Source organism: Taudactylus pleione, unplaced genomic scaffold (genome assembly GCF_031769625.1).
Source record: "Taudactylus pleione unplaced genomic scaffold, aTauple2 ptg000013l, whole genome shotgun sequence".
NCBI classification, from domain to species: domain Eukaryota; kingdom Metazoa; phylum Chordata; class Amphibia; order Anura; family Myobatrachidae; genus Taudactylus; species Taudactylus pleione.
The window spans coordinates 2,339,753-2,354,897 of NW_028284416.1; the positions used below are offsets into that span (position 1 = coordinate 2,339,753).

General features: G+C 44.9%; 1 protein-coding gene across 1 annotated transcript in view; it reads right to left on the reverse strand.

Moving 5' to 3' along the window:
* Positions 1 to 2,484: 2,484 nt before the first annotated feature.
* The window catches only part of LOC148542294 (properdin-like), a 36,804-nt gene continuing 24,143 nt past the window's right edge, over positions 2,485 to 15,145 (reverse strand). The window contains exons 6-10 of the mRNA XM_088469057.1: positions 13,297 to 13,470; positions 10,485 to 10,673; positions 8,438 to 8,546; positions 4,001 to 4,154; positions 2,485 to 2,615 (exon numbers count right to left, since the gene is read on the reverse strand). Of these exons, the coding sequence (XP_088325183.1) occupies positions 4,016 to 4,154; positions 8,438 to 8,546; positions 10,485 to 10,673; positions 13,297 to 13,470 (611 nt within the window). The 3' untranslated portion in view covers positions 2,485 to 2,615; positions 4,001 to 4,015. The remainder of the gene's footprint in view (positions 2,616 to 4,000; positions 4,155 to 8,437; positions 8,547 to 10,484; positions 10,674 to 13,296; positions 13,471 to 15,145) is intronic.

The window sequence follows — 15,145 nt, forward strand, 5'->3', positions numbered from 1 at the left end:
TTGGGTAACTGCAGATCAATTATTGGTGTCCAGAGGCATATGAATTGTACATGCTGTATACTTTGTAACTGGCACTCAGACGGTCAGACCCCCTGTGCATGTGGTAGCGCCAACCATCGATAATTTCCCATCCAGGAATGATAGCTACAAGCTGATTGGTTGCTGCGGGCAATACCTCCTCAGTAAAGGGTTTGATAAATCTCCCCTTTATTTAATTTATTTATTACCAGTTATTTATATTCCGCAGCACTTTACAGAGAATATTTGGCCATTCACATCAGTCTTTAAGAACCAACTTTATGGAGTATAGATTCCTGATATTGGCAGTTCATATCAGCATAGGGAGTCAACACACAAAGGCTTGACTATTTTTGTTTGTTTGTAATTTAGCCCTAATTTTAACCCTCCCCCTAGTGCCTACACCTAATCCTACAACTCGCCGTAGTGCCTATCCCTAATCGTCCCCTCCTGCAACCTAACGCTAACTCTCCCCCTATTGCCTACACCTAACCCTACAACTCGCCTTAGTGCCTAACTCTGATCGTCCCCTCCCCTAGTGCCTACACCTAACCCTACTCCTAGTGCCTACACCTAACCCTACTCCTAGTGCCTAACCCAACCCTCCCCCTAGTGCCTAACCCTCCCCCTAGTGCCTAACCCTAACCCTCCCCCTAGTGCCTAACCCTAACCCTCCCCCTGTGCCTAATCCTGACCCTCCCCCTAGTGCCTAACCCTCCCCCTAGTGCCTAACCCTAACCCTCCCCCTAGTGCCTAACCCTGACCCTCCCCCTAGTGCCTAACCCTAACCCTAGTGTCTAACCCTAACCCTCCCCCTAGTGCCTAACCCTAACCCTCCCCCTAGTGCCTAACCCAACCCTCCCCCTGTGCCTAATCCTGACCCTCCCCCTAGTGCCTAACCCTCCCCCTAGTGCCTAACCCTAACCCTCTCCCTGTGCCTAACCCTAACCCTCCCCCTAGTGCCTAACCCTGACCCTCCCCCTAGTGCCTAACCCTAACCCTAGTGTCTAACCCTAACCCTCCCCCTAGTGCCTAACCCTAACCCTCCCCCTAGTGCCTAACCCAACCCTCCCCCTAGTGCCTAACCCTAACCCTCCCCCTGTGCCTAATCCTGACCCTCCCCCTAGTGCCTAACCCTCACCCTAGTGCCTAACCCTGACCCTCCCCCTAGTGCCTAACGCTGACCCTCCCCCTAGTGCCTAACCCTAACCCTCCCCCTAGTGCCTAACTGCATAACGGTGGGTTTCGTTCTGATCGAAATGAAATAGTACCCATGTCACCAATATGAGTGAGTACAAATGAACACACTTTATTTACAAGTAACAAACAAACAATAAACAAACAACATACAAAGTACACTGTATACTCAACTTTTGTCTATGTATTCAGATGACACCGGTAAATCATCATCTTCAACATAAGATGTACTTCATCTTCTTCCTAACATGGGGTATGGTATCAGGGAGCCCTCGTTTCTTCAACACCTGATTCAGTCTATATTCATTGGCAGCATCCTACTGCAGTCTCAGATCTACCACGAGCTAAGGGTCCTTTGTCTTTGTCCTGATTTATATACCCTAGTATATGGGTGCTGGCTGTCCAGATATTACGCCCATATTAGTTACATACTAGGTATCCACTGATTGGTACAGCATAGCATTGACCAAACTTATCTCTCTTGCATATGCTCCGTAAGCATATACTCAGACAAAGACATACATTAATGACGTATCCTAATGTCTGGAGATGAACTCTATTTCAAGGCTCCTTTGTATAGAGTCTGGACATCACTGTTAATTACCCATAATGCTTAGCATCTCTACACAGCTTACGATGGTCATTCTAATGAAATGTGGTTAACTACTGATAAGAACATGTAAGCTATGAATGGCTCATTATACTTCTACTAGTAGAAATGGCAGGTAGAGCTAGGCCTCAATATTTATGGCTTATTTGACCCCAAAAGGTTATATCTAACCATTCTGTCCATAGACTGCAACTATAGTACAATCTCATTTTGCAAACCTCAAAGAGGCCTAGCAAGGGGTATATATGTGTTTGTAACTTATATGCCTATGTAGAAATTAACTATTTAACCCACTGATTACACTAACCCTAACCGTCCCCTCCTGCACCCCTAGCCTAACCTTAAAAATGTTTTTAAAAAAACATAGAAAACATGTGTCGACCATTTTTGTGTTGACCATTTGAACCTATTCAAATAGATCTATATATTGTGCAGAATTTAGACACACACACACACACAGTACATATTTATATTATGTTCACAGGTATTTATTTATATTGTTTATGGATAGTTCATTGCAATAATACAAGTGTCCATGACAAAGCAAATAAATCACTGTAATTGGTTGTACATTTCTCTGTGTATTACATCTCCTGGAACATTAGCAACCCCCCCCTCTCTCCCCCCCTTCCCTCCCCCTCCCCCCCCCAACACACCCCTTATGTCGGCACATTTTAGCTCATCATTTGCACAACATGGTTCTTCCTCGGGTTACTGGTGCGTGACGATGGTAAGGGAGGATAGATCTGACAAGGATAATAATATTTTGCCATCAAATAAGCAGCGAGATCTGGAAGAGAGAGAAAACATAAAACGTTATAATAATATAGGGATAACAGGCTGAGCATGACCTTGTCAATACAACAGTAATTAGGGTAATTAGTAAATAGGGTTGAAGTTGCCCAAAGGATACATGAAAATGGGGCAGACTAGATGGTTCTTATCTGTCGTCACATTCTATGTTTCTAGGTTTATTAAGTCTAACCCAATACAAAACCCAGAGTGGACGATTCAATTGCAGGCGATAGCGCCGATCTAGTGCGCACATATGCGGGGCCATTGAGAGATCAACGGGGCACGCGTATGGGGGGGGCGTCAAATCTGGGAGGAGTGGTCATGCCCCCTCAGAAGCTGGCCCGGAACTCTCCAACAGACCCGGGCCCAGGAAAGCAGTACCCGCTTACCCCCCTCCACTTGGCATCCCTGCGCATATGATATGCCATAGAAATTGAGTATTTATATATGCACCCCTATCGGGCTGGGAAGGTAACGAAGGCGTCCAATGTGAAGCTGTCAAGTAGTTACATAACGAAATCACCTGTGTCTGCTGTTTGCGGCTATCTTTCCTGTCAGAATTATTTTTTAAAAAGTGCACAATGAGATAAGGAGAAACAAAAAATATCCCCCGGCCCTGCATTTCTACAAACCTAGGCTACTTAACATTGCTAATCAATCTCTTGGATTGCCCTGGTAGTATTGTATCTGCCACTGCACTTTGCATTGGATGCATAATTAACAGGGGGCAGATGGGCATTTTGATGATTTTGTAAGGGGTATTTTAAAAGTGACATTTTCTAGGGACGGATTACCCATCAGCCTGTTTCCCATTTGTTGGCTTATTTACATATCACCCCTTGGAGTGTAGTTGAAAAATCTCTCTAATGCTGGCTACCCAGACGATATATCGGCCCAACGGGCCCACATATCGTACCGCTGGTACATACTGAGCGATGTTAAGAACGATGGAATGATCCCTCGTTTGGTCTTCATTACCTGCAACTAGGGATGTGCAGGCTCGGTTTTACTCAGTTCTTATCGCAACTTTACCGCAAATTCGGATTTATTATATTGGCTATCCAAAACACATGATAGGCGATAGCCAATAAAATGCTGTTTAAAGATCCGAGTAAATCCGAGTAAAACCGAACCAGCTCACCCCTACCTGCAACGGCTCTTGCATGCGATATCGTCCGGTTGGTCGCGCAACAGCAGGAGCATGCAGATAGTCTGTTCACACTATGCGATCCACCCGATCTATCGGCGTAACCTCTCTCACCATATTAGTGAGGCACCCTCATTAGTGCCTCCATTACAAGTTCCTGCCTGGCCAGGTTTCCTCCCTCACAACTGAGGCCACATTCTCCCTTCCCCCGTTGCACTGTTTTGAGGTCTCACCATTCATCTCCCAAGTTATGCGCACGATGGGACATTTTTACACTCTGTGGTGTCCTCCGCCTTCAAAGTCTGTCCATTGATTGCCGGACAGTCGATTTCGGGATTTCCTGAGAAAAAAACTTCGACAGACTTAGTGGCTCCTTCAACGATGTCCCTAAAATGAAAGATAGACCAATTATTGTTAAACAATATGAAAGTGTGGTAATAATGACCAATTGTACAGACATGAACTGCAAATGGCAGCATAGGTGAGGAAGATGTGCCTAGCAGTAACTCCTAAGGCAAGTAAGATTGTCTAAAAGTGCTAAAAACAAATCTGATAACTGTAGTACAACTTATTTCCTACAGAGGGTAAAATCCTTTTATTAAAATAATAGACAGCAGTAGTTTTATTAATAATGTAATTTCATAGTTAACTCCTGAGAGAGTAGGCATCTGTGAGATGACATTATTAAGCAACATATAACATTGACTGGGAAATGGGTTATGTGGTTTGGTCAATAAAACCTGTAATTCAAGGCGAAACGCGTCAGCGTGCCCGGCTGCCCAATGCAGTGACTAACTGTGTCACTCCCTCTCTATCTCCCACCTGCACCTGCTCTGATCTTTTGGGAGAGTGTAAAGCTGGATACACACTGAAGCGATGGGCATTAGTTCCAACATCAGAATTAATGCCCGTCCACACGTGAACAAGTTAATGAACGACGGAACGATCACTGTTCCGTTCTTCATTAACTTACCACAGGTCGCTAGCGATGTCGTCAGGTTTGATGTGCAGCACACCAAACCTAGCGACCGTCGTCAGCAACCGCGGGAGCGCGCAATCGCCGGTAAACACTGAGTGATGTAGGCGATTTGTCATTACAAAACGGCAAATTGGAAAGTATGTATAATATGGTATGATACTGACTGATTGTCAGTCGGATGCTCCTGCGACTTTATGCTAATACAGCTACAAGCCCTTCCCCCAGCGTACAAGCGTTTGAACATGCAGAGACTGAGATGCCCACTTTGAGCCTCTTTAGATGCTGAAATACCACTTTACGCACCCTTAGATACAACCATCGGTTGAGCCACCAAATCCTGCACCAGCTTCATGGTAGGTGCATATTGTCCACCTGAATACATATATGTACATGGATAAACATATACACAAGCACATATAAGTAGGACTGCACCACGGCGGTGAGTATGTAAATCAAAGAGATTGCGTGAATATAAAAGTATTAGTTGACTGATAACTTAATATAACAAGACTTCTCTCAATAAAAGAATAATACATTTAATATCAACATAATACACATATAAAAAAAACCACAAAAAAAACCCCAATACAATCCAATTGTTAAATATATGCAATGACATAAATAACTGAGGTTTGCATAGAACAGAGGGCATGTAAAACTCTTGACAAGGATGGATGGGGTTAATAATGTGAAAGGAGTGATAATTTAGGATTGACAGTTGCTAAGTTACAGGGATAGGTTGTTTGTCGTTAAGGGGGGAGTGGTTACTGGGCTTATGGGTAATGTTTGTAGGTTAGTCAGCCTCTTTGATTCTGATCTCCTATCCTCCCTTCCCTATTGTGTCTTGTGTCAGCTTTATTTCATGGCGGGGAAAGACCGGCAGTCTGTAAAGCGTCCATATTGCTGTAGTAAGGGCGGTGCACACCCGTTCAATGCACGGGTTAGGCTGATTTCACCCTACTGGGGTCAGCAGCGCCTCTCATCCGGGAGGGCTAAAATCGTGCATCGGTATGGGTGTTGGATACCGCTCACTTGCTAGAAAGGGAGAGTTGGCCTTTGCAAGTGTTATATTGGCATGGATGTCTTACTTGCTAGAAAGGGAGAGTTGGACCTTGCAAGTGTTATATTGGCATGGGTGTCTTACTTGCTAGAAAGGGAGAGTTGGACCTTGCAAGTGTTATATTGGCATGGGTGTTTTACTTGCTAGAAAGGGAGAGTTGGACCTTGCAAGTGTTATATTGGCATGGGTGTCTTACTTGCTAGAAAGGGAGAGTTGGACCTTGCAAGTGTTATATTGACATGGGTGTCTTACTTGCTAGAAAGGGAGAGTTGGCCCTTGCAAGTGTTATATTGGCATGGGTGTCTTACTTGCTAGAAAGGGAGAGTTGGACCTTGCAAGTGTTATATTGGCATGGGTGTTTTACTTGCTAGAAAGGGAGAGTTGGCCCTTGCAAGTGTTATATTGACATGGGTGTCTTACTTGCTAGAAAGGGAGAGTTGGCCCTTGCAAGTGTTATATTGGCATGGGTGTCTTACTTGCTAGAAAGGGAGAGTTGGACCTTGCAAGTGTTATATTGGCATGGGTGTCTTACTTGCTAGAAAGGGAGAGTTGGCCCTTGCAAGTGTTATATTGGCATGGGTGTTTTACTTGCTAGAAAGGGAGAGTTGGCCCTTGCAAGTGTTATATTGGCATGGGTGTCTTACTTGCTAGAAAGGGAGAGTTGGCCCTTGCAAGTGTTATATTGGCATGGGTGTCTTACTTGCTAGAAAGGGAGAGTTGGACCTTGCAAGTGTTATATTGGCATGGGTGTCTTACTTGCTAGAAAGGGAGAGTTGGCCCTTGCAAGTGTTATATTGGCATGGGTGTCTTACTTGCTAGAAAGGGAGAGTTGGCCCTTGCAAGTGTTATATTGGCATGGGTGTCTTACTTGCTAGAAAGGGAGAGTTGGACCTTGCAAGTGTTATATTGGCATGGGTGTCTTACTTGCTAGAAAGGGAGAGTTGGCCCTTGCAAGTGTTATATTGGCATGGGTGTCTTACTTGCTAGAAAGGGAGAGTTGGACCTTGCAAGTGTTATATTGGCATGGGTGTCTTACTTGCTAGAAAGGGAGAGTTGGACCTTGCAAGTGTTATATTGGCATGGGTGTCTTACTTGCTAGAAAGGGAGAGTTGGCCCTTGCAAGTGTTATATTGGCATGGGTGTCTTACTTGCTAGAAAGGGAGAGTTGGCCCTTGCAAGTGTTATATTGGCATGGGTGTCTTACTTGCTAGAAAGGGAGAGTTGGACCTTGCAAGTGTTATATTGGCATGGGTGTTTTACTTGCTAGAAAGGGAGAGTTGGCCCTTGCAAGTGTTATATTGACATGGGTGTCTTACTTGCTAGAAAGGGAGAGTTGGCCCTTGCAAGTGTTATATTGGCATGGGTGTCTTACTTGCAAGAAAGGGAGAGTTGGCCCTTGCAAGTGTTATATTGGCATGGGTGTCTTACTTGCTAGAAAGGGAGAGTTGGACCTTGCAAGTGTTATATTGGCATGGGTGTCTTACTTGCTAGAAAGGGAGAGTTGGCCCTTGCAAGTGTTATATTGGCATGGGTGTCTTACTTGCTAGAAAGGGAGAGTTGGCCCTTGCAAGTGTTATATTGGCATGGGTGTCTTACTTGCTTAGAAAGGGAGAGTTGGCCCTTGCAAGTAGTTCACTTACCATTGTGGGATAGTTGGCCCTGGTAAGTTGTGGACATCTTTTGTCTTTTGCCTAAGTCAAGCTGGCGCCGGTGGTTTGCTACTCTTTTCTCTGCCACCATACTCATTATTGTAATAAATAAAGCTGACCTTTTATTTTCAAATGGCATTAACTTGGTCTGTGTCTTTATTTTGGAAATAGTGTGGTTTGAAGATTATGGTTACATCCATCATCTGACAATAGAGGTTTAAAGAATTATTGCTGGTACCACTTGTGGTTCAGTGTGTATAAGTGGAATGATAATCCTTATTGGTCCAAGAAACCTTTGATCCAAACAGTATTGTTCTCTTACCCGTTTGTATACTTGTAAATCAGCAGAGTGGGCTGAGACAGCCTGTGTGTACTCCGCAATGGGTAACCCGAGCTGGCTATTTACCATATGCTCCGTGCTCCCGTAGGCTGTGCGTCCTCTGGCAGTGTGGAAAACCCCGGGTTACAATGTAAGTATTGGCCGCTAAAGAATAGATGTCAGCTCGGTTAGCGGGACCACTGATCCAGGTACACTGTGCTCTGCACGGGTGACGGGTGTCTTTGTAATTAGGCAGATCGGTGGCACAAATCGGTGACTGAGCAGAAGGACTTGGACTCACATGTTTATATCGACATGTTTCGCTCCAGACCTGGAGCTTTTTCAAGACAGTGTCTTGAAAAAGCTCCAGGTCTGGAGTGAAACTTGTCGATAAAGGGGCTCCCTAACCACTAACCTACCAGTATATATTTTTGGAGTGTGGGAGGAAGCCGGAGCACCCGTAGGAAACCTTCGCAAGCACAGGGAGAATGTACAAACTCCACACAGTTAGGACCGTAGTGGGAATCGAGCCCACGACCTCAGTGCTGTGAGGCAGTAATGCTAACCATTACACCGTCTGTGCTGTCCAGCCCAGTAACAGCAGCACAGCTAGAATACAGACATTTTAAGGAGAACATAGAGTGTCGAATGTCAGCGACTCACGGGTAATCCGGATATATCGGCATGCACTCCTTGAATCTTGATCTCTCAGATTTCCCGCACGGAGCTGAACAGGGTCCCCAGTCACTCCATTCTGACCAGTAACTTTTTACTAAACACAACATATTGTAGAGTTCTCAGTTTTAGAATTTGATGCATAAAATAATGACATTGCAGAAACAGGCTTTATGATGTGTCAGTTCCACGGTTGCTCTTATGTTTGGGGGTACCAGTTATCAACCGTACAGTCATGCAGACAAAATGTATCGTGGCATCTAAGTCAATTGATTTTGTACACTGACTGGTCGTTTTGATCAGGTGCAAAAATTAGCAAATGGGAAAAAAGATGATTCTTATTTTTTTTTTAAAAACATTTTTAAGACGCAATAAAAAATAATAATAATAAAAATAATAATAAAAAAAAGATAATAATAATAATAATAATAAAAAAAAAATTGATGATGATGATAATAATAATAATAATAAAAATAAATGAGGCCCTAAATTTATTATAAATAGTTTTACCACAAAGAGCTTCCCAGTAGTTTATTAAACTGCCATCCTGTCTGCCACTACTGTGCCATGTTTCATAGATGTGCTATAGGGCCCTATTCATCATCGAAGGCCGTATGGCCACCAATGATGATGTTTTGAACTCACTACGAGGGATACTTGAGTACCAACTCACAAGGGGGAAACGTGACACCGAAGCAATTCATCATTGCTCCGGTGAGGGGACAGCTGCTCCAAAAAACAGTTGTCCCCGTGGTTAGTATCTCAGCTACTTCTGTACTAACATGCTCCCCGTCATCCCGGCTACGCATACGTGACCTCGAGTCACGCATGCACAAAGCCGCCGGGGAGGTAGAGAGGAGGAGGTGAAGGGATCCGTCCGGAACTACTTCCCATAGGAATTAGCAGGGATCTGAGAACAAGCGCTGTCTTGTTCTCGGAAGCAAACTCTGAAAACTTTCAGACCCCTGATAATGAATAGCCCGGTAACCTAAATATGCGTTTCCGCATGGTTACCGGGCCATTTATCATATAATGAATAGGCCCCATAGTCTTTTAAGCTGACATGTGCTTGTGGCGCTGCTCTGTCTCTTAGTTTAGCCAGTCAACTCATTTAAGCCTTTGACCAATATTAGTTTGATGAGGAGGTCATAACTGACTGCAAATGACTGGTGATTAATGTTATTGATGATAATAACACCATGGGAATTAAAACAGATTCAAATTACATGATTCCAGCTGTTTTATATAAAGTTTAAAAATAACCATAATATTTGAGGGTGGTTTTGAAACCAAGCACCCATGTTCATCCATGTTCCTGCGCTACCAGGCAACTGACCCATTAATAAAGTAACAATGTATAATTTGTGCACGGTCTGGAACCTGACATTAGAGGGGCAGTGGGACCCACCGGGGATTTCCCCTGTACCCCTGTTGGCAAGTCCGACCCTGGAGGCTTCCATTGCATTTTAACAATAGCATATTGGCAGTGGTGTCACTAGGGGGGTGCGGATCGCACTGAATAATACCATCCGTGGGGATGACACCAGCGCCCGGGTCCCAGTTACTGAGGAGAAGCCGGCACTCATAGTCCCAGGCCTCCGGTCCCGATTTTAAGATCACAGGAGTTGGGAAGTATGGATACGGGAGGAACCAGGAAAAGGTCCACTGGGGTTGACACCATGAGTTACCGTACTGGGTGATACCGACCTAGTGTCGCCACTGTCTATTGGTCAAATTTAGAGAAGTATAATGGCCGATTTATTGATCTCTAAAATGTTGCATCACATGGGAGAGATATTGAGGGGTCTATTTACTAAGCAGTGTTAGGAGACAGAGTGAAAAGTGATAAGAAAGTGATAAGGTGCCAGCCGATCAGCTCCCAACTGTCATTCTTCAAACACCTGCGAGATGACAGTTGGGAGCTGAACGGCTGGCACCTTATCACTTTCTTATCACTTTTCACTCTGTCTCCTAACACTGCTTAGTAAATAGGCCCCTGAGATTACTACAGTTAAATAATCTAAAAATCACTCACGAATACACTTATCTACGTCATAGCAACTCCGACTCTGCCTGTAGTCTCCTGGGCACCATTCTCCATCATGCGCCGTCCCCAGGCAATTGCGGGTTCTTTTCTGATTTCCTACTTTTTTGGTACACCTAATTTCCTCTCGCAAGCTGGCGCACGGTGACCACGGCTCCCACTCCGTCCACTGTCCATTAACTTCAAGAGGGAAAAAGATGGAGCATTAAAGTGTATCTATCCGACCGACATAGCAGCAGCCATTTTGTAGGCCGAACCAATTTTATCCTAAACACTGCAGCCTATCAGTTTATGAGGCACGTGCGGACATCACGGAGGTGTGAGGCAATTTACGCCCCCTGCTGAGTGGCTTTCCAGATACATTGCACTCACATACCATTGCAGCTACTGGGGCGCTATTACAGGTAGATCACCGAACTGGAAATCGGGCGACTGAATGTATAATCCTTTTTAAGGACAGCTAGGGTTCACGCAGGCGCACAAAACCCCGGCGTCTGACAGAAGGAGCCGGATGGCGGTGGAGAGATCTGAAAGGGTTCCTCTTTATAACCCGATACTCCTTCCTTCCTTCCCGTAGCCAAGCTCCCGAAATATTGTCTTTTTGGAGCTTGCTGAAATTAGGCCCCCATACTAGTGTGTGGGGAGAGCGGGCCAGATCGGGAGTGAAACGTAAGCAGGTGATATCTATGATATCTCCTGCGTTACCTTTGTGATGAATGTTCCTGATCCTTAGGGGTATATATTTACATACCTCCCAACTGTCCCGCATATAGCGGGACAGTCCCTTTTTTTGGGACTGTCCCGCTGTCCGCCCGCGGGCCGCAGTGTCCCACGGTGGGGGGAAGTTGGGGGAAGCATACACCGCTGCTCTGTTATGCAGAGCAGCGTGTATGCAGAGTGAGAATAGATGCTGTGCGCATGCGCACAGCATCTATTCACAGTACGGGAGGAAGCGTGGGGGCAGCCCAGCATCTCGGAGATGCTGGGCACGCCCCTTAGTGATGAAAACAGGGCGTGTCAATAGGCCACACCCCTTTGTGTAAGGTCACACCCCCTTTTCGGGAGGTCCCGATCAGCCTTCCTCAAATGTTGGAAGGGTGTATTTACCAAAGTGAGAGTTTTTAGAAGTGGAGATGTTGCCCATAGCAACCAATCCGATTCGACTTAACATTTAACTAGCACCTTCTAGAAGATAATAGCTAGAATCTGATTGGTTGCTATGGGCAACATCTCCACTTCTTAAAACTCTCACTTTAGTAAATATACCCCTTTCATTTCTACAAAAGTAAATGTTAATTGTCATCTACATTTGTAGAAATTAAGTGATGATAATTATGCCTACATGCCTACCCTCTCGGTTTTCATGGGAGGCTCACGATTTTTCGGGTAACCCCCCGCACCCCCGGTAGAGTAGGCATTTCTCCCGCATCCCACCCACTTCCTGGTGAAGTGGGCATAATGAGGAGAATTTCCTCGCCGATCTCAGGTCTCCGTGCAGCAAGCGGGGATTAATGACGCGATTCTACACGAAACGTGTCATTTGGCCCCGCCCCTATGTTCATTTTAGCCAATCGTGGCAATTTTACAGCGAGGGGCAGGGCTTAATGACGCAAATCCCCGCCCCCGTCGCCACCCTCCTGCTTCAAATGCCCGGGCTTCTCCCGGGAAGAGAAATGAAAAGATAGGCAAGTATGCCCTCTGTGTTTCCTAGCATACATGCCAGTATATTTATTATTGTAATATATAATAAAAAAATATTTAATATTGATATCAGTTTTTTTACATATATTTTTGATGACATAGGGCGGGATGTACTAAGGTTGCGGTGACCATTCCGCCAGTCACCGCAACCTTACTAATCACATGCAAAGGACAGCTCTTGCGATAAGAGTTGCCCTTTGCGAAATAGCTGACGCCGGGTGACGCGGTCTCCGTGGGAACCCGCCCCCACCGATCCCCGGGAGCTTCCTGCTGGTCACATGTGCAGGAAGCCCCGGGCTCCTCCTCCTCCCTACACCCGGAAGAAGATTAGGAGGAGGAGGAGGCGGATGACTAAGGAGGAGCTGGGGACAATGGAGTGCAGGTGAGTGGGGGCCAGCGCTGGGCGACAGCGGGGAGGCGAGGCGGCGGCAGTAAGAAGCCCATAGGCTTCTATAGGTTAACGCCAGGTTTTTCTGGCGTTACCCTCCGTGCCGAAAAAAGGGTGGGCGGGGCTTAGTACATATGGAAATGCGGTAAAAACCCCGAAAACAGGGTTTTTACAGCATTTTTACTTTAGCACATCCCGCCCATATTGTTATACACAGGGCTGAATTCTATTTATAGGGGATCTGTATCAAAACTCAGACAAAAGGAGGTGTTGCCCATAGCAACCAATCAGCTTGTAGCTATCATTTATCAAGTACAGTCTACAAAATGATAGATAGAATCTGATTGGCTGCTTGATATATTTTCCCTAATATGAAGAAGAGGCGCATGATCTGAGAATGACATCAGCCACTTATCTAAAATGCCAGCTTAATGACGCCTGGTGCAAAGATCAATGTGGGCGTTGCCAGTAGCAACCAATCAGATCTTTCTGTACTGTTAGAATCTGGTTAGTTGCTATGGGCAACATTACAATGTTCCTTAGCATCACTTTTCAAAAATGCCCCAGGGGTGGCGAGAATTGGGGGAAAGGTACAAAGTACAGGGCCTGCTGCAAGAATAGTGTGTGTTCGGGGCCCAAAAATTCCCTTTGTGAATATTTGCCAACAAGTTCTTGGTACAATCATATATATACTATATAGATATATCCTCTTACTGGGACACGGCTTCTGTGTATTGCAGAGGCCATTTTTGGTCGCCGATCCGTCACAAAGTTTTCCTCCATGACGGGGGGCTGGGTTGTCGCAAAACCTCTTTTTTTTCACCCGTCCAACTCCGCAGGTGACAGAGCACTCCGAGTCATCCTGCCAGGGACCCCATCCTCCATCAACTGAAAAAATATAACACCTGTGATTACCATGTCATCTCATATCGCTGGACGGCTGAATAACTGGATCAGTGGGTAAGATGCCCTGGATACATGCAGTGCACTGATGGGCATTCACACTGCCAGGTTGGCCAGTGACCGCACTGTGCTCCGAGTCTCAATGGGACTACATGCTCTGCTCTTTCATTTTTTTGCTCAGTATTATTACAATGTTCTTTTTGCTTTTCAGATACTCTGTGCTGTTATATAACAAAAATTTAATAATTAACTCATACAGCCTAGGGAACATACAGTCAGGTCCATAAATATTGGGACATTGACAGAATTTTCATATTTTGACCTCTATTCACCACCACAATGGCTTTGAAATGAAACAAACAAGATGTGCAGACTTTCAGATTTAATTTGAGGGTAATTACATCCAAATCAGGTGAACGGTGTAGGAATCACAACGGTTTCTATATGTGCCTCCCACTTTTTAAGGGTCCAAAAGTAATGGGACAAACTAAACAATCCTTAATCTAACTTTCACTTTTTAATACTTTGTTGCAAATCCTTTGCAGACAATTACAGCCTGAAGTCTGGAATGCATAGACATCACCAGACGCTGGGTTTCATCCCTAGTGATGCTCTGCCAGGCCTCTACTGCAAATGTCTTCAGTTCTTGCTTGTTCTTGGGGCATTTTCCCTTCAGTTTTGTCTTCATCAAGTGAAATGCATGCTCAATCGGATTCAGGTCAGGGGATTGACTTGGCCATTGCATAACATTCCACTTTTTAGCCTTAAAAAACACTTTGGTTGCTTTTGCAGTATGCTTTGGGTCATTGTCCATCTGCACTGTGAAGCGCTGTCCAATGAGTTCTGAAGCATTTGACTGAATATGAGCATATAATATTGCCCGAAACACTTCAGAATTAATTCTGCTGCTTTTGTCAGCAGTCACATCATCAATAAATACAAGGGAACCAGTTCCATTGGCAGCCATACATGCCCACGCCATGACACTACCACCACCATGCTTCACTGATGAGGTGGTATGTTTTGGATCATGAGCAGTTCCTTTCCTTCTCTTCTCTTCCCATCACTCTGGTACAAGTTGATCTTTGTCTCATCTGTCAATAGGATCTTGTTTCAGAACTGTAATGGCTTTTTTAGATGTTTGGCAAACTGTAATCTGGTCTTCCTGTTTTTGTGGCTCACCAATGGTTTGCATCTTGTGGTGAACCCTCTATATTCACTCTTGTGAAGTCTTCTCTTGATTGTTGACTTTGACACATATACATCTACCTCCTGGAGAGTGTTCTTGATTTGGCCAACTGTTGTGAAGGGGTTTTTCTTCACCAGGGAAATAATTCTTTTGTCATCCACCACAGTTGTTTTCCGTGGTCTTCCGGGTCTTTTGGTGTTGCTGAGCTCTCCGGTGCGTTCTTTCTTTTTAAGAATGTTCCAAACACTTGATTTGGCCACACCTAATGTTTTTGCTATCTCTCTGATGGGTCTGTTTTGATTTTTCAGCCTAATGATGGCTTGCTTCGCTGATAGTGACAGCTCTTTGGATCTCATATTGAGAGTCGACAGCAACTGATTCCAAATGCAAATGTCACACCTAGAATCAACTCCAGACCTTTTACCTGCTTAATTGATAATGAAATAACGAGGGAATAGCCCACACCTGTCC